The sequence below is a fragment of the Ahaetulla prasina genome, chromosome 4 (assembly GCF_028640845.1).
Source record: "Ahaetulla prasina isolate Xishuangbanna chromosome 4, ASM2864084v1, whole genome shotgun sequence".
Taxonomy (NCBI): Eukaryota; Metazoa; Chordata; class Lepidosauria; order Squamata; family Colubridae; genus Ahaetulla; species Ahaetulla prasina.
This window is the reverse complement of record NC_080542.1, coordinates 1370712-1382685: the sequence shown is the minus strand read 5'-3', so window position 1 is coordinate 1382685 and position 11974 is coordinate 1370712. Positions and strand designations below refer to the sequence as shown.

Below are 11974 nucleotides of genomic sequence, written 5' to 3'. Positions count from 1 at the left end.
ACCTTTGAGGTCTTCTAGTCCAATCCCTCTACCTTTTCAGGCAAATGGCTGTCCAATCTCTTCCTAAAAACCTTCCAGTGTTTGAGCACTTACAACTTCTGGTGGCAAGCTGTTCCACCGGTTAATTGTCCTCACTGTCAGGAAATTTCTCCTTCGTTCCAGGTTGCTTCTCTCCTTGATTAGTTTCCACCCATTGCTTCTTGTCCTGCCTTCAGGTGCTTTGGAGAATAGCTTGACTCCCTCTTCTTTGGGGCAGCCCCTGAGATACTGGAACATAGCTATCATGTCTCCCCTAGTCCTTCTTTTCATTAAACTAGACATACCCAGTTCCTATAACCGTTCTTCATATGTTTTATAGCCTCCAGTCCCCAATCATCTTTGTTGCTCTTCTCTGCACTCTTTCTAGAGCAGGGGTCTCCAACCTTGGTCCCTTTAAGACTTGTGGACTTCAACTCCCAGAGTTCCTCAGCCAGCTTTGCTGGCTGAGGGACTCTGGGAGTTGAAGTCCACAAGTCTTAAAGGGACCAAGGTTGGAGACCCCTCTTCTAGAGTGTCCACATCTATTCTGTATCGTAGCAACTAAAACTGGATGCAATATTCCAGATGTGGCCTTACTAAGGCTTTATAAACAGTATTAATACTTCAAATGATATAACAGAGTTGAAAGGGACCATGGAGGTCTTCTAATCCAACCCTCTGCCCAAGATCATAGAAACATACGGCTGGAAGGGACCATGGAGGTTTTCTAGTCTAGTCCAAATCCCTGCCCAAGATCATAGAAATGTAGGGCTGGAAGAAACTTTGGAGGTCTTCCAGTCCAATCTCCTGCCCAAGATCATAGAAACATAGACCTGGAAGGGACCTTGGTGGTCTTCTAGTCCAGGGGTCTCCAACCTTGGTCCCTTTAAGACTTGTGGACTTCAACTCCCAGAGTTCTTCAGCCAGCGAAGCTTTGCTGGCTAAGGAACTCTGGGAGTTGAAGTCCACAGGTCTTAAAAGAGCCAAGTTTGCAGACCCCCGTCCAGACAAATGGCTGTCCAATCTCTTCTTTAAAAACCTCCAAGTGATGGAGCATCCACAACCTCTGGAGCGCCTACAACGTTTTGGCGTCTTGAGGTTCAGAGAACCCCGCCAACGGCTAGTCCGAAGGTCTCCAAGTCCCGGCAGACGTGACTGGCAAAGTAGCAGCCGCTTGGGGAGGTGCCCAGACATGTCCTCTGGCCCAGGTAGGATGTGCCGAGCCGTCTGTCGCGGAGCAGAAAAGGATGTGAGACAACCTTTGTGATGTTTTTTTTTTGATTGACTCACCTGCCTCAAGTCCGGGCGTGAAACCAAAGTCGATTTGTCCAACGGTTTGGATTAAGGACCTTTCTTCCTTTAGCACGATGGAGCATCTTCACGGATGACCATCTCCAAATGTTATACCTTATATCTCCAGACTTGAAATCCTGGGTTTAGAAAACTTAGAACTCCGCCGACTCCGACAAGACCTGTGTTTAACACACAGAATCATCTATTGCAACGTCCTTCCTGTTAAAGACTACTTCAGCTTCAATCGCAATAATACAAGAGCAACCAATAGATTTAAACTTAATGTTAACCGCTTCAATCTTGATTGCAGAAAATGTGACTTTTGTAACAGAGTTGTTAACCCTTGGAACACACTACCTGACTCTGTGGTCTCTTCTCAAACTCCCAAAAGCTTTAACCAAAAACTTTCTACTATTGACCTCACCCCATTCCTAAGAGGACTATAAGGCACAAAAGTGCCTACCGTTCCTGTCCTATTGTTTTCTTTCATTATATGTGCTTGTACATAATGTTGTGACAAAAAATAAAAAAATAAAAAAATCAGGAGAAAGGGACTTTGGAAAGTGGGATCAAGTCAAATCCAGCCGGGTTCTTCAGGAAGCTCCCAGGGTGGCCCTTTGGAGCCATCTCGGCTGGAAATATCTAAATCAGATTTTTTTTTTCCTCTGGGAAATCGGAAAAGATAACAGGGTTAGGAAAAACTTCTGGAGATCTTCAAAGGCAATTTCTCAACCTCGGCAATTTTAAGCAAAGTGGACTTCAACCCCCAGGATTCCCAGAATTCCCCAGCCAGCCAGCCATTCTGGGAGTTGAAGTCCACCTCTTTTAAAGTGGCCAAGCTTGAAAAATACTGATTTATGGAGTACTGAGCCCATCAGTTTCCAGCTTCAAACCTTTATTGTCAATGCACAAGATGTCCACAATGAGATTGGCTGAGCCTCTGGGAGTTGAAGTCCACCTCTCTTTAAAGTTGCTAAGTTTGACAAACATGAATTTAAACCAGGGGTCTCCAACCTTGGCAACTTTAAGACCTGTGGACTTCAACTCCCAGAATTGGAGTCCACAAGTCTTAAAGTTGCTAAGGCTGGAGACCCCTGGTTTAAACAGCACAGGGCCTGTCTTGCAGAGCATTGCTGAGGAATTCTGGGAGTTGAACTCCACCTCTTTCAAAATTTCCCAACCTTGGCAATTTTAAGTGACGTGGACTTCAACTCCCAGAATTCCCCAGCCAGCCATTCTGGGAGTTGAAGTTGGTTTAAGCAGCACTCGCAAAGCATGCTGGCTGGGGGGATTCTGGGAGTTGAAGTCCACCATCTCTTTAGGTGAGATATTCTGCCGTAGACGACGGCGCTCCTTCCCCCGCGCCGAGAAGGCTGGGGTGACCCAAGGCTGCTGAATCAGGTCGCAGGCTCGGTGACTCACCCAGCCGGTCTGAAATTCCCTGCAGGTTTGGCAACGCCACCGGAAAAGACAGTGGGTCAGCGAATGTGTGCGTTCAGACAAGCACGACAACTATTACGTGCCGCTGGAAACGAGGCCCCGGCATGGCGCTGCGGAGGCGGCCTGCTTTTTATTTAGGGATCAGGTTTGTTTGGTTCCCTACCTGGGAAACAGGGCTGGGCAGAGACGGGGGCGTAATTAGCAGTGGAATTTCGTTCGCGCTATAAGAAGAAAAACCTTCTGCGGCGGATTTGAGGCTGGTTGTAAAATACCAGCAGTCCTCGCCTTACGACAGTCCAATTAGTGACCGTTCAAAGTGACAACTGGAAAAAGGGACTTATGACCGTTTCTCGCCCTTACGGCCGTTGCAGTCGTGCGATCCAAATTCAAATGCTCGGCAACTGGTTCCGTATTTGTGACGGTGGCAGCGTCCCGTGGGCGGGAAGGGGGGGTCACACGATCCCCTTTTTGGGACCCTGTGACCAGCAAAGTCCATGGGGGAAGCCAGATTCGCCTTACGACACTGTCACTAACAGAGCAACGGCAGCGGTTCGCTTAACAGCCGTGGCCAGAGAAGGTCGTAAAATGGGGGCGAAACTCACTTCCCTGAGCAACCGAAGTTTTGGACTCGACTGTCGTCCTCAGTTAAAGTTGACCTGAGTATACAGTATTCCCTCCTGCCGTTCCTTCCCACTACAACCTCCCTGCTAGGTAGGCTGAGCTGCAGGGGGAGAGAGAGAGAGAGAGAGAGAGAGAGAGAGAGAAAGCGAGAGAAATAGAACGAGAGAGAGAGAAAGAGAGAAATAGAAATAGAAAGAAAGAAGGAGAGAGAAAGAGAGAGAAATAGAAATATAAAGAGAAAGAGAAAGAGAGAGAGAAAGAGAGAGAAAGGAAGAGAGAAAGTGAGAAAGAGAAATAGAAAGAGAGAGAGAGAAAGAAATAGAAAGAGAAAGAGAGAAAGAGAGAGAAAGAGAAAGAGAAAGGAAGAGAGAGAGAGAGAGAGAGAGAGAGAGAGAGAGAGAGAGAAATAGAAATAGAAAGAAAGAGAAAGAGAGCGAAAGAGAAAGAGAAAGAAAGAGAGAGAGAGAAAGAGAGAGAGAGAGAAATAGAAATAGAAAGGAAGAGAAAGAGAGCGAAAGAGAAAGAGAGAGAAAGAAAAATAGAAAGAGAGAGAAATAGAAATAGAAAGAAAGAGAGAAAGAGAGAAAGAGAAATAGAAAGAAAGAGAAAGAAAGAGAGAAAGAGAAAGAGAGAGAAATAGAAAGGAAGAGAGAGAGAGAGAGAAAGGAAGAGAGAGAAAGAAAGAGAAAGGAAGAGAGAGAAAGAAAGAGAAAGAAAGAAAGAGAGAAAGGAAGAGAGAGAGAACTGGGACTGGCCCAAAGTCTCTCAAGAACTCAGGGGAGATTTGAACCCGGGTTCCCCACTTTCCCACGCAAAACTTTTCAAAAGTTTGCGCGGTCCAAACCCCGAACTGCTGGGGGCTCCCCCCTCCCCCCCACCGTCCCTGTCGCCTCCAACCCCGAATGGAGACCCTGCCGGGAGAGGCGACCTCCGGGACCCCAGATGCAAGACGCCCAAACCCCAAACCCCAAGGCCCACCGCCCACCGCCCATCATCCACAGCCGCCGGTCGGAGGCTTTCTTCTACGGGACGACGATTCGTCGGCGGGATGGCATCGCTCCAGCCGGGTCGGGCTTGGGGCGGGATGATCGCGGGGGGACGACCACCGGGGTGGGTTAGAATTAGGGGTTCCTCACCCCCTCCAGCCGGGGGTCCGGGGTTGGAAGAGGCAGGAAAGGTGGAGACCCCCCCCCGGGACCCCGGAGGAGGTCTTAGACCAGCCAGGTGGATGGGTGGGTGGAGGGGGGCTCGGCTCCGGATTGCGGCGAGGCTCCGTCGCTGAGCGGGGCAGAAGCGGCGTCGGCGGCGCCCCCACCCCACCTACCGGCCGCTTTCCCGGGGCGGGGAACGAATCCTGCCCGCCCCCCCCGCTCCCGCCCCTTATAAAAGAGCCGCCGCCGCCACCGGCAGCGCCCAGAGAAATCAGATCGGACCAGCCGCGCTGGCTTTTCCCGCACCGGAGACCCCCGCCAGGTAAGGAGACCCCCCCTCCCCTCCCCTTCCCATCACACCTGCCCCCCCATCCCCCCACTCGCTTCTTCTGCGCCCCTCCCCCCCCGCTGGACAGATCACAGCCGGGGAGCCTCGCCGCCCTCCAGCCAGCGCGGGTGGGGGGCTTCCCAGGACGAGCCCCTCCCCCGCTTTAGGGAGGTGTGTGTGTGTGTGTGTGGAAGAGAGGAAGGACTCCAGAGCCCATCCTCCTTCGCCTTGATGGGAGCGGAGTCCCCGGCCTGCCTTCTCTTCCCTCCCCCACTTTTACAGCTGGACTTGGTCGGATGTTGCCCCCTCCTCTCCCCCCTCCAGGACCTTGGCGGGTGGGGAGGGGGCGGAGAAGAGGAAGGGCCGGCTGCCCACCCACCCACCCAAAAAGCTCTCCTCCGTCCAGCCCCCCCCCCGGGAGCAGGAGCCCCCCGGGACGTCCCAGCCTGGGAACCGCCCCGACCTGGCCAGGGAGGCGCCCTTCCTGCCCCTGCCCCCACCGCTTTGCCTGGGATCTCTCAGCTCTGCGGGCGGCCTTCAACCTCCCCCCCCCTTCCCTTCCCTTCCCTTCCCTTCCCCACCCCGATAAGTGTGGGTAGAGGGAAGGGAGAGCCAACAATGGGTGGCTGGAAGGAGTTGCCGAGATGTTGGTTTTTTTCTCCCACGTTGGAAAAAATACCAGGTGCTGCTGGAAACTTTTTCGTTTCTTTTTTCATTGGTTTATTTCTCTCTCTCTCTCTCTCTCTCTCTCTCTCTATCTATCTATAGTTCTCTATTTTTCTACCTTTCTCTCTCTCTCTCTTATTTTTCCTCTCTTTCTATTTTTTGTCTGTCTGTCTGTCTCTCCCTCTCTCTCTAGTTCTCTATTTTTCTATCTCTCTCTCTATTTTTCCTCTCTTTCTATTTTTGTCTGTCTCTCTCTCTCTCTCTCTATCTATAGTTCTCTATTTTTCTACCTTTCTCTCTCTCTCTCTCTTATTTTTCCTCTCTCTTTCTATTTTTTGTCTGTCTGTCTGTCTGTCTGTCTCTCTCTCTCTCTAGTTCTCTATTTTTCTACCTTTCTCTCTATTTTTTCTCTCTTTCTATTTTTGTCTGTCTGTCTGTCTGTCTGTCTCTCTCTATTTATAGTTCTCTATTTTTCTACCTTTCTCTCTCTCTCTCTTATTTTTCCTCTCTTTCTATTTTTTGTTTGTCTGTCTGTCTGTCTCTCTCTCTCTCTCTAGTTCTCTATTTTTCTATCTCTATTTTTCCTCTCTTTCTATTTTTGTCTGTCTGTCTGTCTCTCTCTCTATCTATCTATCGTTCTCTATTTTTCTACCTTTCTCTCTCTCTCTCTTATTTTTCCTCTCTCTTTCTATTTTTGTCTGTCTGTCTGTCTGTTTCTCTCTCTCTCTAGTTCTCTATTTTTCTATCTCTCTCTCTATTTTTCCTCTCTTTCTATTTTTGTCTGTCTGTCTGTCTCTCTCTCTCTCTCTATCTATAGTCTCTATTTTTCTACCTTTCTCTCTCTCTCTCTCTTATTTTTCCTCTCTCTTTCTATTTTTGTCTGTCTTTCTGTTTCTCTCTCTCTAGTTCTCTATTTTTCTATCTTTCTCTCTATTTTACCTCTCTTTCTATTTTTGTCTGCCTGTCTGTCTCTCTCTCTCTGTGGTATCTATCTTTCTCTCTTTAACTCTCTTTTTCTCTCTTTCTATAACTATCTATCTCTATCTATTTTTTTATCTATAACTATTTTTGTATCTTTATCTTTCCCTCTCTCTTTCTAGACTTCTATCTCTATTTTTGTTTCCTTCTCTCTCTCTCTCTCTCTCTCTCTCTCTGGTATCTATCTTTCTTTAACTCTTTCTCTCTTTCTATAACTATCTATCTAATCTAGTTTTATAACTATTTTTCTATCTTTCTCTCTCTATTTTTCCCTCTCTCTCTCTCTCTCTCTCTCTCTCTCTCTCTCTCTCTCTCTCTCTCTGGTATCTATCTTTCTCTCTTTATAGTTAACTCTCTCCTTCTCTCTTTCTACAACTTTCTATCTATTTTTTTAATATAAATCTCTATTTTTCTATCTCTCCATTTTTCACTCTCTCTCTCTCTATCTATCTATCTCTCTATCTTTTTATCTTTCTCTCTCTCTCTCTTTCCAGCTGTCTCGTTATGGTATCTATCTTTCTTTATCTGTCTGTCTGTCTATCAAATTATTATGCTCCCCCCCCCCCTCATTGTTACAGTGACTCTGGATAGCTCACAATACAGGTAGTCCTCAACTTTACAACCATTCGTTTATAGAGATCATTCAGAGTTATGACAGCACTGAAAAAAAGTGACTTATGACCATTTTTCACCCTTAACTTTTGCAGCATCCCCTTTTGTGACCATCCGACAAACGAAGTCAACGCGGGAAGCCCAATTCCCTTAACAACTGTGTTGCTCCCTTAACAACTGCAGTGGTTCACTTAACAACCATGGCAAGAAAACGCGTCAAAATGGGGCTAAATTGGATTGATAAGTCGAACACTATAATATCAATCATCCTCTTTTAACGACCCCATAATCCCTTGCAGGGTGGAGTCGGGACAACTGAATGGAGCTGAGTGATTACTGGCCGGATGCCCTTCCTGTTGCGGAGTTCAGCAGATATATTCTCATTGTTCCCAGAGAGAGAAATATCGGCCTCTACCTAGGATCGAACTCACAGCCTCCTGATTGTGAGGCGAGAGCTCCACCTCTAGGCCACCGTCCCACTCCTGAACGCTATAATATCAATCTGTAATAAATATTAAATGTAAATATAATAAAAACATACCAAACGATTAGAATTCAGAGGATGAAATAGGAAGTTTGGGAAAACAGCTGGTGGACCCATCTACCACACCCCAAATCACGCACCCCATCCTCGTCTCCCCACAGGTGTCTGCGTGAAGATGCCAGATACTTGCCAGGGTCCAGGCCGGCCCGGCCCCCTGGTGACCCTAAATGTGGGGGGGAAGCTCTATAGCACCACTCTGGAAACCCTGACTCGCTTCCCCGACTCCATGCTGGGCGCGATGTTCCGAGGTCCCCAACCGGCCCTCCTCGACAGCTGCGGGAACTACTTCATCGACCGTGACGGCAAGACTTTCCGCCATGTCCTGAATTTCCTCCGGTTTGGCCGTCTGGACCTTCCGGAGGGCTACGCCGAGCTCTCCCTGCTGCGGGCCGAAGCGGACTTCTACCAGATCCGCCCGCTCCTGGAGCAGCTGCGGCAGGTCGAGGCGGAACGATGGCGCCAGCGGAGCAACGCGGTGCTCCACGCCGATGTGGACGTGACCCCGCGCCGGCTGCATTTCAACGTGCGCCGTGGACCCCAGAACTACGAGCTCAGCTCTTGCATCGTGGAGATCTTCACCGCGAACGTCTTCTGCACCGACCGGCACTTCCTGGCTGTCCTGCGTAGACACCTGGGCCGCCTTGAGTGTGTCAACGGGAATGTGGACGGAGGGTCTTCTGACGGACATCCGGACCCGTCGCAGAAAGGATCAGGCCTTCCCAAAACTCAGGCAACCCTCCAGGAAGGCGGAGGGAGGAACAGATGGTCTCCTAACGGCGACCGGAGAATTTGTCTGGACAACTCCACGGATGAAGACGTGGAGACGGATGATGAGACGGTGGACGGTTCTTCGGAAAGGTCCCGTGTGGAAGCCACCACGTGCCACCATCTGTGCTTGGAGTGGGCCCCGTGCCCAGCAGCGCTGCCCGCCGCGGAGTACGCCAAGCAGAAGTTCCGCCGGCTGCGGGTGGACGGACGAGAGATCAGGTCCTCCAACCAATTCCTGGAAGAGGTCCTCAAGGCGGCCTTGGCACAAGGCTTCCGAGTGGATTCGGTCTTCCCAGATCCGGCCGATATCCTGAACGCCCGTTCTTTGCGTTTCGTGCGACAGTGAATAGCTCAGCCGAACATCGGGGCAGAGGCAGCCCGTGGCAGCCGACGCTACCTCCAGACGGACCGAGACGGTAAGCAGGAGCGTCTCTCTGAAATGGTGTCTAGGGTTTATGTACAGTATTCGTTTGAAATGATCTAAGGGTTTCCTGCCTGAGCATGGGGTTAGAGTAGAAGACCTCCAAGGTCCCTTCCAACTCTTATTCTGTAAGGGTCTTCCTGCTTGAGCAGGGGGCTGGACTAGAGGACCTCCAAGGTCCCTTCCCACTCTGTTATTCTGTAAGGGCTACCGGCCGGGGAGGCCTGAGCGGAGAAGAGCTACACGGCCCAGGCAGTGAGTGGTACGTGGTGATGTTCGGAGGTCAGAGGGAGGAGAAAACCCGCCCCGGGGACAAACCGGGCTTTGTTTGAAGCGCCCGGCTGGCTCCGGAATCCGCCTTTGTGTGCCTTGACTGAGAGGCCTCTCACGGTTTTTCTCCCCCGTGTCTCGCCCACCCCCCTTTTTTCTCCTCCCCCCACCCCCACCCTCTCCTCTCTAGGTCGCACCCGTAGCCTGAGAGCTTTCGGCCTCCGGACGCAGCTGACGCGGAAAAGCCATGGAGGAGGTTTCCCTCCTTCCTCCAAACATCTCCCATCTTTGGCTTCGGCGAGGAAGGGTCTACGTGGGAGCCGATGGACGAGGAAGGCTTGGGGAGGGAGGGGGGGAAGAATGACGTCACCCTGCGAATGATGACATCACAGGGTCCTTGGGTCAGTGACACAAACATCTGCGCGGGTGGCAGCATGCAAGTCCTACATAAAGAAGTCCTCGACTTACTTAAGCAACAGTTCAGAGTTATGTCCGACTATTATAGCGGGGGTTGGTCTAGACCAGGGGTCTCCAACCTTGGTCCCTTTAAGACTTGTGGACTTCAACTCCCAGAGTCCCTCAGCCAGCAAAGCTGGCTGAGGAACTCTGGGAGTTGAAGTCCACAAGTCTTAAAGGGACCAAGGTTGGAGACTCTGGTCTAGATAACCTACATGATCCCTTCCAATTCTGTTAATATGTAAATATATAAAGCAGACCCCCTCCAAAAAAAAAAAAGATACAGGTAGTCCTCGGCTTATGACCCCAACTGAGCCCCGAATTTCTGTGGTTCAGCGGGACATTTTTTTAAAAAGTGAGCTTTGCTTTGTTTTACGCCCTTTCTAGCCACGGTTATTAAGCAAATTGCCGCGGTGGATAAGTCACGAATATGGTTGTTAAGTGAACCCGGATTTCTCCCCGCCCCACTTAGCTTGGCTTGACAGAAGGTCGCAAAAGGGGGATCTGCTGCAACCGTCATAAGTACATGCCAGTGGCCAAGCGTTAGGAATTCACATGACCGCTGCAGCGGTCGTAAGTGTGAAAAACGGTCGCTTTTTCAGGGAGGTCACTTTGAACGGTGGTTGTAACTTGAGGAGTAGCTGTAAATCCACATCGGGGGGGTGGGTGGGAATAAATGGCAATCCAGGAGAATTTAAGGGATGCCGCTAGTCCTTGACTTAGGATCATTCACTTAGTGACTGTCCAGAATTACAACAGACCTCCACAGGGCGGGAGGTGTACTTAACAACCCAGTTCCAAAGTTGTGACACACCCCCATCCTGTGGTCACCTGACTACAAGTCCGGTTCCTGGAAACCGGCCTGTTTTTTTTCAGCCATTTGTGATATCCCATGGCTATGTGACTCGTTTAATGACCGAAAACTGGCATTTGCTTTTAGTCGCTTTTGGCAAAGCCGGCCCGTACACAACCATTGGTTCATTGAACGACCGCAGCAGTCCCTTAACCACGACTGCAAACAACATCGCAAAATCTGGTTGGCGACGGCCACGTTACGACCGTGTTGACTTACGACCGCGATGGGCGGGTCCCAGGACAGTTGTAAATCGAGGACTACCTATCATGAAATAATCCTGGCTAAGTCTTCAGGATTCCCCAAATGTTTCCAATGATGGTTTCTGTTGGCGCTTCCGCCGTTTTGTAATTAATATAATTTCGGGCGGGTGGGATATGCCTGTAATTAATTAATGGGCTGTTTATTGTCCCCCGTCCTCTTTTCTTAACTTATTTTGCTTCTAATTTATGGCGTGTGTTCTCACACAGCAGCTTCCCATTTCTGCACACAAAGGGGGTGCGTTGCAAAGGGCGTGACTCCCGCTGGGGACGATGGGAGATGTAGTCCAACCCCCTCGGAAAGGCAGAGGGATTCGGGGGCCCTGCCTGGACGGCTCCCTTAGGAACTGAGGTCATGTGTGTTTTCGTCTGTTGTTGGCAAACGAGACACACAAAAGAACGAACTAATTAATTGTGTTCATGGGGAAGAACGTCACACCAAAATTGTGTGGGTTGACTTCACACACACACACCCCCTTCGAGAGCAACACAAGAACCTGCCTGTTTGGGATGGGGTAGGGTGGGCTTTGCAATACCTCGCAAGAATGCAAAAACCCCTTGGGTGCACAATAGCCACGTGACAATAAAGCTCAACAATTTTCCCTGTGATCGTCCTCCTCTTTTAACGACCCCATAATCCCTTGCGGGGGGGTGGAGTCTGGGCAACTGAATGGAGCTGAGTGTTTACTGGCCGGATGCCCTTCCCTGTCGCCAGTGCGGAGTTTTGTCCAGCAGATATTTTCTCATTGTGCCCAGAGAGAGAGAATAAAATATCACCCTCTACCTAGGATCGAACTCACAGTCTCCTGATTGTGAGGCCACTGCATCACTCTCTTCTCCCCTGTTGTCCTGTCTCGGTGTGAAATCTGGGGTGACTGTATTTGGAGAGGGGGGGCGGACACGTAGAGACACCCCAGCATCTTTGTCAGATGGTCACAGAAAGCTGGGAAAAGAGTCGGCGGGGGCTGGGTCCAGATTCACCAGCCCATAGAGAACCGTTGCTTCATTTAATGACCGAGGTGCTTGCTTTACAACCATAGCCGTCACTTAACGACCACCAGCCACGCGGAAAAAGGTCCTACGATCACAGAATCGCTCTTCAGGTATTCCTCCGTTCCTGTGCGTGAAAATTAAATTAAACCTGCAGAGGCTGGGGGTGTTGGAAGTGAGATTTTGGGGAGCTGCATCGGCATCAATTCTCGGGCTGCATTAGGGACCCTCGCCCAGGGTTTGGGGGGTTTGGGGGGGGCACAACGGCTTAACGTGCATGGGAACAAGGATGGATTTGAGAACAA

General features: G+C 50.1%; 1 protein-coding gene across 3 annotated transcripts; it reads left to right on the top strand.

Moving 5' to 3' along the window:
• Window positions 1–4774: 4774 nt before the first annotated feature.
• Window positions 4775–11175, top strand: KCTD11 (potassium channel tetramerization domain containing 11). Of its 3 annotated transcripts, none has more exons than XM_058181245.1 (3): window positions 4775–4845; window positions 7753–8835; window positions 9301–11175. In XM_058181245.1, the coding sequence occupies exon 2, from the start codon at window positions 7767–7769 to the stop codon at window positions 8763–8765; it is 999 nt and encodes a 332-aa protein (XP_058037228.1). In that variant the 5' UTR covers window positions 4775–4845; window positions 7753–7766; the 3' UTR covers window positions 8766–8835; window positions 9301–11175. The 3 variants fall into 3 exon arrangements, with proteins under 3 accessions (XP_058037228.1, XP_058037229.1, XP_058037230.1); XM_058181246.1 differs by having other exon boundaries at window positions 4789–4845; window positions 7407–8835; XM_058181247.1 differs by lacking the exon at window positions 4775–4845 and adding an exon at window positions 7115–7627.
• The last annotated feature ends 799 nt before the right edge of the window (window positions 11176–11974 follow it).